This window comes from Plecotus auritus (assembly GCF_963455305.1).
Source record: "Plecotus auritus genome assembly, chromosome: 6".
NCBI lineage: Eukaryota > Metazoa > Chordata > Mammalia > Chiroptera > Vespertilionidae > Plecotus > Plecotus auritus.
Window position 1 is genome coordinate 21,647,750 of NC_137773.1, and position 14,634 is coordinate 21,662,383.

Below are 14,634 nucleotides of genomic sequence, written 5' to 3' on the forward strand. Positions count from 1 at the left end.
AAATCATAGAAACATCAATTTGGGTATAGTTAAAGAAGTATTAGGAATCTTTACAGTAGGATACAGAGGCACCTCTGTGTGTGCTAGTATGGAATTCCAAGACAGATTGAGTCGGGGGGCGGTGGGGAATCAAAGGGTAGAAGAATGGTCCTTTTATGTTATTGTGAAAAAGAAAGTTGATGTATTTGTATACTTTTATATGCATAGGCTATCTGAAAAAACATATGAGAAACTGGTTGGCTCAGGGGAGAGGCACAAGGGGACAGGACAGGTAATGGGTATCTTTTTAGTGTACCTTTTTTATATTAAAACAATTTTTTTAACCAGGTGCATGTAGTATCCATTCAAGATATAAGTAAATAATTGTTACTGTATTTTGAAGCATGATATCTGGAATCATACTACTTGCATTTAAATCCCAGCTCCAATTCTTACTGGCTCCGTGAAGTTGCACAGATTATGTATTCTTCCTGTCCCACATTTTCATCATCTATGAAATGGGGATAATAATACACCTACCTCATAAGTTGATGTGATGTTTAAATCTACTTAAACCAAGAATGTGTACCTTCTAGGCTAGTAGAGAGGAAATAAAAAGGACTGAAAAATAATATAAAAGAAAACAAGAAAGAAGAAAAATCAACAAAATCTACATTGTTTAGCACATATAGTAAGTACTCAGTATGTTAGTTTTATTATTTCAGTAGTTTGCATTGCAAAAGTATAATTTTTGATAGTGTGGTTGCTATATCCAAAAGTTCAAAACATCTTTTGTATATTTTGGTTATCTGTAGCACACACTATTTCAAAACGTGGTTTTGCAGCAAATACTAGTAAAACAAAACTCTAGTAAATGCTATCCTTCTAAACTTAGTAGCTCTCTGGATCAGCAGAATGTGTTCTTGTTTTCCTCTGATAAATATATTTTTTACTTTTTTAGAAATGTGAACATAATTTGAGCAAGCCAGAATTTAATCCAACATCTATCAAATTTAAAATCCAGCTGGTTGCTGTGTGAGTATTTTGGGATGGGTATTTTTGGTTACTGTTTTTGGGTGTGTGGATTTTTTTTTTCCTTAAAAAAGAAAAACTACATCAAAATAATCTTGTTCTGTTCCTGTTTATGTTTTGAAATATACACTATGGAGTTTAAGGCAAATCTATAGACAGAATCCAGGGTGTGTTTGTGTTAGTGACACAGTGATAGTGTGGTCTGGGGCATTGTGGTAGGTGGATTGTCGGGTAGAGAGTCACACGTAATTCATTACAAATTACAAAGTACCAAAGTTTGGAAATGATCTTTTAAAAATTAAAGTAAAAAATAATAATAAAGTATAGTAGATTGAAGAGTACCCTGTAACAATGTTCATTTTATTTAACTGTGTTCCAATAATGCTTCACTGAATGTGATAAGTGATTTAAGTTAGTGTTAATTCACTGGGACTTGTTAGTAGGAGGGAATTTTTGTGTATGAAAATCACTTGTCAAACAAGAATATTTTGATAAATGAAAAAAATATTGTCTTGACTTTAGGGTGAGAGAGTCGGTCCTAAGTAATGCAGGAAAATCAGAAGCCACTAAGGAAAAAATAGACAGCTTTGACCTTAGCAAAAAACAATAACATGAATTGTAAAAACAAAATCGAGAACAACAAAGTCCTGAGACAGTAGAACAGAAAAGAGTATTTGCCACCCTAACCGGTTTGGCTCTGGATAGAGCGAAGGCCAGCAGACTGAAGGGTCCCAGGTTCAATTCTGGTCAAGGGCATGTATCTTGGTTGTGGTGGGCTCAATCCCCAGTAGGGGGCGCACAGGAGGCAGCTGATCAATGTTTTGCTCTCATCAATGTTTCTCTACAAATGTTTATTCCTCTCTGTAAAATCAATAAAATATATGTTTTAAAAATTAAAAAAAGAAAAGAGTATTTGCCATTCTTGACAAATAAGTTTAATACCATGGACTGCAGAATTCCTCACAAATTGAAAAGGATTTGAACAGGCAGCTCACAAAAGAGGAATTCCAGTGGCCAATAAATACCAAATGGAAAGATGCTGAGACTTGTTAGAAAATCTTTAAAAAAATAAAAAGCATCTGGTGCTTCTGAGAATTTGGGTGAATATTTTCTTACATTGATGGCAGGCTGGTGATTTGCTTGTCTTTTTTGGAGAATGGTCTAAAATATCAAGACGAAATTACATAGACTTTTTAACCCAGCAGTACCATCTCAGGAATCTATTCTGTAGAAACAAAAGTACCAATATCTAAAGATACATTTATAAGGATGTATATTGTAACATTTTAATGACAAAAGCTTGAAATAATTTCAATGTCAAGCTGATTAACCACTATCAAAGAAATAGTTGATTAAGTTGACATACACTAGTGCTGTAGAATATTATGCAGCAATTAAAAAGTCAGTGCCAGTCAAAAGGTTGAGAAGTGCTGATCTGGTGAGTTAGGAGGAAGGCACTAAAAGGGCTTCGTATGGGTTCTGTTACTTACTGTTTGTCTAAACTTACTTCCTTTGTCTCTGAAATGGGAATACCAATCCTGCCTCCCTCTAAGGCAGTGGTTCTCAACCTTTCTAATGCCGCGACCCTTTAATACAGTTCCTCATGTTGTGGTGACCACCAACCATAAAATTATTTTCGTTGCTACTTCATAACTGTAATTTTGCTACTGTTAATGAATCGTAATGTAAATATCTGTGTTTTCCGATGGTCTTAGGCTCTACAGCAGCAGTTCTCAACCTGTGGGTCACGACCCACAGGTTGAGAACTGCTAGCAGGGTCGCCTAAGACCATCGGAAACAGATATTTACATTACGATTCATAACAGTAGCAAAATTACAGTTATGAAGTAGCAACGAAAATAATTTTATGGTTGGGGGTCACCACAACATGAGGAACTCTATTAAAGGGTCGCGGCATTAGAAAGGTTGAGAACCACTGCTCTAAGGGTTGTGAGAAGAATCATTTGATCTATTATGTTTGCAAATGCTTTATAAATGTCAATCACCATAAAATATGTTCTATTTTCCTAACTGTTATTTAATACATGACTGGTTAGCAAAGAAGAAAACTATAAAAATGGTATATGTGAAGTCTTGTACGCACATCTTTCTTAATTAAGAATTACACACATTACAGAAATCCTGAATGGCAGGATGTACCTAGCATTAATTTCTTAAGCTTGCTTTGAGCAAAAATGCTTTTTTTCTGACATCATGGCAGTATTTGCCTGGGAATCTTAATACATGTACTCTGGCCACACCACACGTCACACCTGCTAAATCCCAATCCTTGATAATGGGGCCCTTGAATTTGTATTAAGTTACTCAGAGAGACCTGATGACCAGCATGGAAAATATCTAGTCTGAAGTTAAAATACCTAATTACCTCTATTTTAAGGTTCACTTCCCTGTAACCCACCCACCCCCCACCCCCGAACACACTCTTTTAGTGTCTGCAATAGATTTTGTCTTAACGTTAATACTAGAGTCCCAGTGCACGACATTAGGGCACTGGGGCGGGGGTGGGGAATCCCTCAGCCCAGCCTGCGGCCTCTCGCAGTCCGGGACCCCTCGGGGGATGTCTGCCTGCTGGCTTAGGCCCGTTCCCCGCAGACAGAGGTGAGAGAGGTTCTTGCCACCACCGCTGCGCTCACCAGCCGTGAGCCTGGCTTCTGGCTGAGTGGTGCTCCCCCTGTGGGAGTGCACTGACCACCAGGGGGCAGCTCCTGCGTTGAGCGTCTGCCCCCTAGTGGTCAGTGTATGTCATAGCGACCGGTGATTCCACCGTTTGTTCAATTTGCATATTAGCCTTTTATCGTATAGAATATGCACAATTGCTAACATTTATGAGTACTTTGTTCCAGGCACTTTTACATACATTATTTAATGTATTCTTCACAATAACCTCAAGACATAGATACTATTGTCCTTCTCATTTTAAAATTGAGAAAACAAAGCAAAAGAGGTAAATATCTTGCCCTGGTCTTTACAAAGAAATACTTTGGTATGTAAATATTGAACTGGGATTTGAACCTGGACAGTTTGAATCCAGAATAAACACATATGGTACAATTTTGTGGTCTTATTTTGAAAGGCAGCATAAGATAGTGGGTAAGAGCAAGGACCCTGGAGCTGGACTGCCTGGGTTTGAATCCTGGCCACTTATCAGCAAATAAGTTCTTTTCCCAAGCCTAGCTGTTTCGTCTTTATAATGGGGGTAATAATAATGCCTAGCTCATGCAGTTGCAGTGAAGGGTACAGGAGTTCATATTTGAAAAGTACTTAAAACATTGTCTGGCACATAGTAAGTACTATATAAAAGTGTGTGCTAGTGTTTTTATACTCCTGCAATATGGTATTCAATCATTCTTGGATCCTATAATTAGCTTTTAGATTTATAGAAATGAACTAATAAAATCTCAAAAATATATATCTTCCATGATACCCACACAACTATTGGCTCCAAAGTAGAAACGTACATAAGATTTTAGAAAGAACTCATTACCAATTTGGTCTAATGTCTTAGGTTCTTACTATAGTGAAGATATGATTCTCTAAAATTCTTTTCATTTGACATGTTCTAATTAACATGAAGAAATCATATCTTTGCTGCACTATCTAAAAAATAAGTTTATGAAGACTCCAGTGACTATTAATGTATTTTTATTCATTCACAGCAATTACATCCCAGAAGTGAGAATCATGTCGATTCCCAATCTTCGCTACATGAAGGTTAGTACTTTGCTTTATTAACAGGAAAAGAAAGAATTCCTTGGTTGAAAATGTGTGCATGTATGGGTGGGTGGCTGTGTATATTTGGTATGGACACAGTGAGCAAGGGATAAAAGAGAAGAAAGTTTGGAATAATAAAGGGATTGAGATTTTAAAGTTCTTTAGCTGGGATTCTTAACAATAGCATCTATGAATGTATGCAGAAGGAGCAGTGTGCACATACAGAGAGATGGAAACGGGTGGGGAAAGAAAGACGTTGGACCCCACAGGCATCTTTAGCTCTTTTCCATCATCTCATGTGTGCATATGCAGCAGATAACAGGAAGCGTCTAGATTTCTTCTTTACCACAGCGCCTCTCTGCTTTGAGGTCTTTATGCCCTTTCCTCCCCCTACATCCCATTATGAATTGTAGAACATTCTGCAGCAGCCTCTTTACTTTTTTTCTAATATATTTTTATCGATTTTAGAGAGGAAGAGGGAGGGAGAGAGACATAGAAACATCAATGATGAGACAATCATTGATTGGCTGCCTCCTGCACGCCCCCTACTGGGGATTGAGCCTGCAACCCCAGCACGTGCCCTTGACTGGAATAGAACCTGGGACCTTTCAGTCCACAGGCCGACGCTCTATCCACTGAGCCAAACTAGCTAGGGCTGCAGCAGCCTCTTTAGTTCTTTCCTTTCATGGTGCCCATGAAGACATTTATAAAGTCCCTGTTCATTTTAAACTTTTTTTGCTAATCTCAAGAGAGTACACAAGGACAAACTATGGTTCAAAAAATCTTAAACATCTTACAGTCTTGATGTGCCATTTTTTTCTGTTATTATCTCTGATGAGCCTGTGGCTCCCATATTTTATTTATGAGGGCTTCCTTCCTTTTAGTCCTTAAGTGGAGGACTGGGTGTAACAAAAATTGTAAACTTTAAATAATCACTTAGATTATATACATTTCTTAGAATTTCTGGATCTAGTAACTTGCCCTTTCTATGGGATCTGTCCCATTTCCTCAGTGAAATAGCGACTCTAGAGAGTATATGGCCTAACATATAAATAATAGAGTAGGAATGAGTGAGCACTTGGAGAATGCAGTGATGGAGAGGTATGGGTGGGTGTTATTTCTCAGAACTGATTGGGGAAGAGTGTTGATGATTTTGTGAAATATTTGGTATAGCAGCTAAGAAAGTGGACCTAGGTGGCAATAGTGGAACATGTCTGAGATGCTTTTCCTATTTCACAGGAGAGCCAAGTTCTGCTGACTCTTACGAATCCAGTGGAGAACCTCACCCATGTGACACTGCTAGAGTGCGATGAAGGGGACCCTGATAATATCAACAGCACTGCTAAGGTGGGAGCATTTTGCCTTGTTCTGACCCTGATTTTTCCTGGAGTGACCTCATTTGACGTGACTTAAAGGACTCTGTACTGTCTCTCATTTCTCTATCCAAGTAGTCATCAGTTCTTTTGATTCTACCTCCGAAGGTTTTACTTTCTCTGCAGACACACTGCCACTGCCCTGTTTGAAAGATTCATCTTTTCTTCCCTGGACTGTAGTAATTTCCTAACTGACCTCACTGTTTTCAGTCCACCCCGCCTCCATTCCAGTCTACCTTCTGTCTTGTCACCAGGGTGATCTTTCTAAAATCTGATTTTGATCATGACATGCTGATTACTTGCTATTCATCTGACTCTGAAATGAAATTCAAATTCTTTGACATAGCAGAAGAGCTCCTTAATGTCCTCACCTCTCTCTGTTCTTCAGATGATTTTCCACCAGATCCCCAAATCTAGCATTCTCCAAATCATACATATTTATGGTTGAGATCCAGGCAGATCCCATGGCTTGTGAACTTTCACACTGGAGAATTGCATATGCTGTTCGTTTTATCTAGAATGCCTCTCCTGTCCCCACTCCCCTGGCATACATGCCCACACCACTCTTTCAGTGTAATGAATGCTTATTCTGCAAGACTCATAGGAAGTAGCATCTCCTTTAAAAGCTGGTATGCCTCCTCTAGATGCGTTCTGCTTATATAGAGGATGCATAGCACTAACTAAATATTAAAATAGGTGATTTTGACTCTTAGTGTTAGGTGAATAAATGAAATGTGGCCTTTCTCCATTTTGCTATTTGGTGATTCATCTAGTACTTGATATTTTAGATCAAGACCTTTCTCTATAGACCATCTATTACTGACTCATAATTCAGCGTGATATTTATTAATAGAGATTGATAGAAAGGATACCACTGTCTGTAATTAGCTGTTATTCAAATAATACTTCTTAGTAGAGAATGTCTTTATCCCATCCCTTTTTTTCTTCCTGTGCTTTATGTATGAGAACTTTCTTCCTTTTAGTTCTTAAGTGAAGGACTTATTATTTCACTTGTTAGCATTACTTCCAAAGAGAGATGACACACCTCTCTCCTTGTTTCTTTTTATTTTTGTTAAATAACACTAAGCTGTTCCAGTAATAGTAGAAACAGAAATAACTGCCTATGCATATAACCAGCTGGTGAATTTGCTGTATTTCTTTGTCTTTATACCCCTCAGCCATATTTGTATCCATAATTAGAAATGTAGTTGACGTTATCTGTTAACCTCTGACATAGCAAAGTTGAAGCCTAGTTACAACAGAAGGGTAAGTCTGAAGAATGCTTGTTTTCCATGACCATAAACATACCCAACATCCCCGTTTCAGAAAATACTATGTTTCAACCAGTGTTTCTCCTTTATAAGGATGAACTGTTTCAGATATACCACAAAGTTTGAAGACTAATGTAGCAAAAATCCATGTACTTCCATCCCCTTAAGAAATAGAATATTAAAGACACAATTAAAACCTCTACGCCCTTCCCACTTGAATTTCCCAATGCAGCCACAATGAAGTAAACACTCCCTTGACTTTATCATTCCCTTAAATTTTTCTGTCCTTATATTTTTACTAGAAATATCTGTTTTTTAAACAGTGATTTTAAACTTCATGTAAGTGCTGTCATACTATGTTTCTTGAGTCTTGCTAATTATTTCTAAATGTCTGCATCACTGTAATACTTTGCTGTATTCTGTTGAATGAATGTCCTACGACACAGATTCCTTCTAAGGAAGGCCTCTCTTGTTTTCCAGGTGGTGGTGCCGCCCAAAGAACTGGTGCTGGCCGGCAAGGACGCAGCCGCTGAGTACGACGAGTTGGCAGAGCCCCAGGACTTTCAGGATGATCCCGAGTGAGTGATCGTTCTCTGACACCCCCCACCCCCCACATTGGCTGATACAGGAGGCCCACTTATAGATCCTACATATTTTATCTGCATTTTAAAAAGCATGTTTTCCTTCTTATAAAAATAATTACTATAGAAATTTTGAAAATACGTATAAACCATGAAGAAGAAAATAAAATCTAACCACCAGAGATAAGCATCATTAACATTTTGGTGTTTGTTCTTTCATCATTGGTATCATTCTGTAAGCATGTTGTTTTAATCTTTGTTTTTTTCACATAAATACATTTTCCCATGTTAAAAACATTTCAAGTGCATGATGTATAATGGTTGTGGACAGAATACAGGTTGCTAACAGAATACACTACTATCCCTATAGATTTATCACTGGATTTGTCCACCCCTACCCTCACTCTTTTAGAGTAATTAATAGATTTTACTCTCAGACCTAATAACTGAAAAGTGGAAGACCAAACCTTTTCCTGAATGGGGAATGCACCATCAGCATCCAGTCTGAAGACAAATCACGTCAGTTATTTGAACAGAGAGGACTTAATATAAAGAATTGTTAACTGGGTAACTTCAAAGGTTAAAAAAAACTCTGAAGTATCCCAGAGATGGCAATTTTATGAAAGAGCTACCACCCCAGGGCTGAGGGAACAAAGGGAAATGGTTAAAATTGTTAAAATGTAGAAACTTGAAGGAGGACCCCTGTGGAGCAGAAATTCAGACCTGTGGGGTGGTGAGAGGGGACACGCTTTACAGGAGCTGGCATCTCGGTGGCAGCAGAGGCCTGCACGATACAGCTGGTTATGCAAGAGTTGGAAAACTGTAGCTGGCTCTTGCCACTTTCTGGGTGAAGGAGCGTTGCTGGAGTGAAGCCCATGGGAACCACACACAAACAGCAAGTTCCCAGGGAGGAGCAAGCCCCTCCTTCCTGCAGGCTCTAGTCTCCCTTTAGAGTCCCCCTAACGGGAACCTGACAGGAAGCCGCTTACAAAGCAGAAATGTGATTAGTAGAGTCCTGGGTCACAAACCAAGATGTAGAAGGTGGGCCTGGAGCTGAGAAGCAGTAGCTTAATAGACTGGCACAGGGAACGTTTAAGGTTTTGTAACAGAATAATCAAAAGCTCCCTCAGCAAGATATTGGAAAGAAGAGAGAACATAGGATGGGTTGGAAAAATAAAGGGAGAGCAAAGGTAAGATTAGTACAGTGATTATGGATTAAGTTGAGAAAGTACCAGGGCAGGTGGTTTGTTTTGTTTTATTGCTCTGTAGTATCCTGGGCTCCACCCCAGAGATTCTTTTCAACAGGTTTAGGGGGGCACCAGACATCTGGAATTTTTTTTAAGCTTCCCAGATGGCAATGCTTGCCTGGGGGATTAAGGATAGAAAGACAGACAGACTTTTTCCTTTTTCTATTTTTAACTGAATTTAAAAAAATGAATCTGATACAAATCAAAAGTTTAATCTTTTGCTTTATGTGGGTCCTTAAGTTACATTCATTAGGTACATAAATTTGTTAAGCCAGTGCAAATTATAGATCATCTGAGATATTAAATTCCAGTCAGAGTAATTACATGACAGATTGACAAAATTGAATTAATTACATTTCACATTACTATTCTTTATAGGACTTTTAGATATCTGGAAATTAAAGTTAGGCAGTACTCTTTAAATATGTAAATGTTTAATTCCAATAACTTTTCTGAGGGTGACTGAGTATCATTTGGGCAGTAGCTCAAATTCTGTTTATTACTTTTTGAAGTTATTTTTTAAAAATATATTTTTATTGATTTCAGAGAGGAAGTGAAAGGGAGAGAGAGATAGAAACATCAATGATGAGAGAGAATCATTGATTGGCTGCCTCCTGCATGCCCCCTACTGGGGATTGAGCCAGGACCTGGGCATGTGCCCTAAACCGGAATCGAACCTAGGACGCTTCAGTCCGTAGGCCAACGTTCTATCCACTGAGCCAAACCAGCTAGGGCTGAAGCTAAGTTATTAAACCAAAAACTTCAAGTGCATGTCAGAGAAAACTGAAATGGAAACATAAACTAGAGAGAATTTTTTCTATTCTAAAAATTCCTAATTTATAGAAGTTATTTACAAAAACACTGATTTATGGTGTTCTAGAAATTTTTTTAACTCTGAGTTATGATCACTGTTTATTCTATAGAAATATTATTACACTAGAGGCCCGGTGCATGAATTTCTTGAACAGGGGTGTGTGTGTCCCTCAGCCCAGCCTGCACCCTCTCCAATCTTGGACATCCCTCTCACATTCCAGGATTGCTGGCTCCCAACTGCTCGCCTGCCTGCCTTCCTGATTGCCCCTAACCACTTCTGCCTGCCAGCCTGATCACCCCCTAACCACTCCCCTGCCAGCCTGATTGATGCCTAACTGCCCCCCCCTGCCAGCCTGGTCACCCCTAACTGCCCTCCTCTGCCAGCCTGGTCCCCTCTAACTGTCCACCCCTGCAGGCCTGGTCCCCCCCCCCAACTGCTCTCCCCTGCAGACCTGGTCACCCCTAACTGCCCTCCCCTGCTGGCCTTGTCCCCCCACAACTGCCCTCCCCTGCTGGCCTGATCGCCCACAACTGCCCTCCCCTGCCGGCCATCTTGTGTCTACATGGGGGCAGCCATCTTTGACCACATGGGGGCGGCCATCTTGTGTGTTGGAGTGATGGTCAATTTGCATATTACCACTTTATTAGATAGGATATGCACAAAGATGAAGGTAAAAAAGGGGTTTTCGAAGCACCCTTGTTTATAATAGGAACATTGACAACAACCTCAGTGTATGACAATCATGGTAATATAGAATAGGATACTAGGAAACTACTAAGGAGAATGGAGAAGATCTTTATGTACCAATATGGAAAAGTGTTTCTGATAAACAGAGTGAAAAAAAACACAAGTTGTAGAATAATGTGTCCCTTTTGTGTTGGTTAAAAAAGCAGAAAACTATAAATACAGAAAAATATCTGGTAGGTTAAAAACCAAAGTGTTTGCAGTTTTTCCTTCATGCAGAAGGAAATAATAAGGGCAAAGGCTTTTACTTTTTACCATTTGAATTTGATTATATTTTACTTTTGTAACACTTAAAAAATAAGAAGATCAACATTTTGCTGAAGAAACTCTTCATTGCTGATAACATTGCTGGTGGTTCTATCTTGTCATCAGATTTCCTGTTGGGCCATAAAATGACTGTAAGTCTTAGTGGCTTGGCTGACTTGTGACCTGCCTAACGCTGTGCTTATTTCCTTCCATAGCATTATAGCCTTCAGAAAGGCCAACAAAGTGGGCATTTTCATCAAAGTGACCCCACAACGTGAGGAGGGCGAAGTGACGGTGTGCTTTAAGATGAAGCATGATTTTAAAAACCTGGCAGCGCCCATCCGCCCCATCGAGGAAAGTGACCAGGGCACAGAAGTCATCTGGCTCACTCAGCATGTGGAACTCAGCTTGGGCCCACTTCTTCCTTAAAGGTTTCACTGGTGGGCAGAGCCCAAAGAACAGTGTCACCACAAATCCACGTGAAAACATGGAAGCCGCTGCTTCATTAGCCCTTGTTTATAACAATGTACCCACACACTACTGAATCCTGTCCTAGGAGGGTGGGGCATAGGCAAGGCATTAGGAACACAGGGCAACTGCTGTTCCTCTCACTTCTGTTAACACCAGAAAGTCTGTGTCTCCCTCACTGAACCCCGCACGTTGAATACAACAGCATAGCTCCATCTGAGGAAAAGGGATGCTGTTCCTCGGAGTGGCATTAGATTTACCACTTGAGAAACTCTGACATACTATCTTCTGGTCTGACCTCACACAGGATCGTAATCTCACAGATGAACTGAAAATGATAACTGAAAGGTAGGCCTGTTGGCCACGATCTGGCGTTGGTCTCAATGTACCAACTGCTTTCTGAATTCCATTAGATATAACCTAGCAGTCTAAACATACTTCTTCACTTGCCATCATGGCTACCATTGTGCCATAGATTTCCATGTGACAGAAAAATGGAATTGTCACATTGTCTTTAGTTCTGTGATGATTGGAAATTTTTAAGGCACTCTCATTTGCTCTCTTAGTGAATATAGGGTACTTATTTATTGGTTGCTCTTAAAAAAAATTTTCCCAGTAGAATATGGAACTTTTTTTTTTTTTTGTTAAGAATTTGAGAAGGCACTTACATGTTATATCAAAGGGTTGGCAAATTCCATTCACTTTAAATTTTGCTACAATACCCAGAGGTTAATGCTTCCACAGGGAGGCAGTCTTTATATGTCTTAACTCCCTACCCCTTCTCTGCTCTGCCTCTTTAACTCAATAGATTGTTCTGAATATATGGGACCTGGAAAGAGTCCAAAGAAAACTCGGTGGACAAGTTCACTTCTGGAATGCACAAAACATATTAAAGGTTAGATTGTAAGCATGATCTGAACTAATGTTCTTTCCATTGATTTCAAGGGGAGATTAACAGTTATAATCTCTTGAATCCCAAACTGGATATTAAGAAAGAACCTTTCCCCTTCCTGAGTTTGACTTTTATCATATGGTGTGTCAAATAAGACCATTTTGATTGTAAAATAGCTCAGCAAGCAGCCCAGAACACTTGCCTAACAGCACACATTCTGTTTCCATTCTGTATCCTGGAGTTGGGTTGTTAACCTGAATTTCTGTGATGTTTTCTACAATGAAACTTGAGACGATAGACCATGAGCTGTACCACATTTTCTGTAAACGCATTGTTAGCAGATGGCCAGCAGACTTTTGGTAAAAAGAGAAATTTTCTGTTTATCTTTGTTTTGTTTTTAAGTTCAAGCCTTTAGTTTAGAAGAAAAGGTTAAGATATATAGAAATCTACGATATAGACAAGACCAAGTATCTTGCCAGCTCCCTGGAAGATAATTATATTTAGGAAGCCTTTGAAAGACACTAAGTGGTACTCTTAAGATCAAGCCAATTTTATGAAACAATATTCCACAGAGTAATATACTGGTATATGCTACAGTGTAAGAACAAATACTTATTCCTAATATTATGACAATAATAATTAAGGTTTAGCCTCTTAAAAGTTGGGGCAGGTGTTGTATAATAGCAAATGTGCAAACTATAGAAATAGTTTAATTTGTTGTGATCCCCCACAGAGTGTCAAATTAATTTTTATTTCACTACCTGCTGGAGCCTACTGTGAAGCCACTGCTCCCATTTGCCAGCAGAGAAAGAGAATCAAAGTAGACAATAGCTTTCTTAGTTTACACATTTGCATAGACTACACACAGTTGTATGTTGTACATTTATGGCATATAGCTGGTATTTATTCCCAAAAGTAATAAGGTTGAAGTAATGGGTCTCATCACCCCCCGTGACACAGAAACACAAAAACACTTTTGATCATAGAATTTTTTTTTCTTCATAAGCCAAATGAACTTAGAGAATGACAGAACCATTGATTTGTTTCCTCAAAATAGTTTTCAGTGCAAGCTCGTATTCTGTGAATGAGTAGAAATGGTTCGCCACCTGCAGCTGGTGAATTCAGAATTCTTGTTGCTTTTGTGTATTAGATTAGATTTTTAATGCACAGTCAGTGTGCACCACTGCAGGCGAATTAGATGTCATTAGCACTAGAGACTACTTTTGGAAACGTAAGGCAAAATTAATTTGGATTTGTGATTTGATTAGCCCACCAACGTTTTCTTTTGTTCAAAATGTTTGTAGGCGTAATGAGCTAAATGTCATGCATATTTGTGAAGAAACATCCTTTTTGGTCTCTTGGGAATGAGGGGCACTCCTTGATCTTTATGAATGGCAGGTTCCTGTTTTGCCTTATTGCTTAACGTAATGTAGTGAAATAAAGCAGACAAAGCTTGGATGTCTTTGGTTTGGTTTCATGAAGACTGGAACAGCATGGATCAGTCAGAAGATGGGTGGAGTCCAGAGAGTTAGTATGAGAGTCAGTAGGGCATGCTTCCTTTGTCCATTTATTTACGTGAACTAAGCCGAAACCTCAGATCAAGTTGGTTCAGTGTGACGTAGTATGGGTAGATGTTACTTGAGCTCCTTATAAACACATTCAGAACCATTATATAAATGTTAGGTTGCTGGTTTCTACCAGGTTCTATCCTTGGTCATTGCTCCCAAAGATATCCTTTCAAGTATACAAAATGGCCCAACTGCAACCAGTAGCCACTCAACCCCCTTCATCTGTTTTGCCCTCCCCTGTATTTCCTTGTGAGGCTTTTCCCCTCACTGCCATATTGAATGATGTAAACTGCCCTCCCTGCTAAATACATTTCCTATCCCCCTCTGTGGCCCCACCCCCATAGCATTAAGCACCAGCCCATTAACTGTGTACTCTTTATTTTCTGAGTACTCATACTAGAATATACCCTCCACAGTGCAGGGATTTTTTTTTTTTAAATTATCTGTGAAGCCTAGAACAATGCCTGACAAATAGTAGGCACCCACTATTTGTTGAGTAATAATATCATCATTTATATAGCTGTTGATCTTTTATCTTTTTTTCATCTACATATGTCTCTTTGTCATAAGCCAAATATCTTACTTGCCTTGAGCTTTCTTGTTCTGGTGTTTTCTCTATGAATACTCTTCCCTCTCATTGCACCTCCAAAATTACTTTCCTCCTCCCATCTCTCCCTTACTTCCATC

At 39.1% G+C, this 14,634-nt stretch overlaps 1 protein-coding gene across 2 annotated transcripts in view; it reads left to right on the plus strand.

Moving 5' to 3' along the window:
- DCTN4 (dynactin subunit 4) overlaps nt 1–13,837 on the plus strand; it is a 33,843-nt gene extending 20,006 nt beyond the window's left edge. For both annotated transcript variants that reach the window (XM_080671680.1, XM_080671679.1), the window contains 5 exons: nt 941–1,014; nt 4,689–4,743; nt 5,983–6,090; nt 7,868–7,965; nt 11,235–13,837. In XM_080671680.1, coding sequence (XP_080527806.1) covers nt 941–1,014; nt 4,689–4,743; nt 5,983–6,090; nt 7,868–7,965; nt 11,235–11,448 — 549 coding nt within the window. In that variant the 3' untranslated portion in view covers nt 11,449–13,837. The remainder of the gene's footprint in view (nt 1–940; nt 1,015–4,688; nt 4,744–5,982; nt 6,091–7,867; nt 7,966–11,234) is intronic.
- Nucleotides 13,838–14,634: the final 797 nt, after the last annotated feature.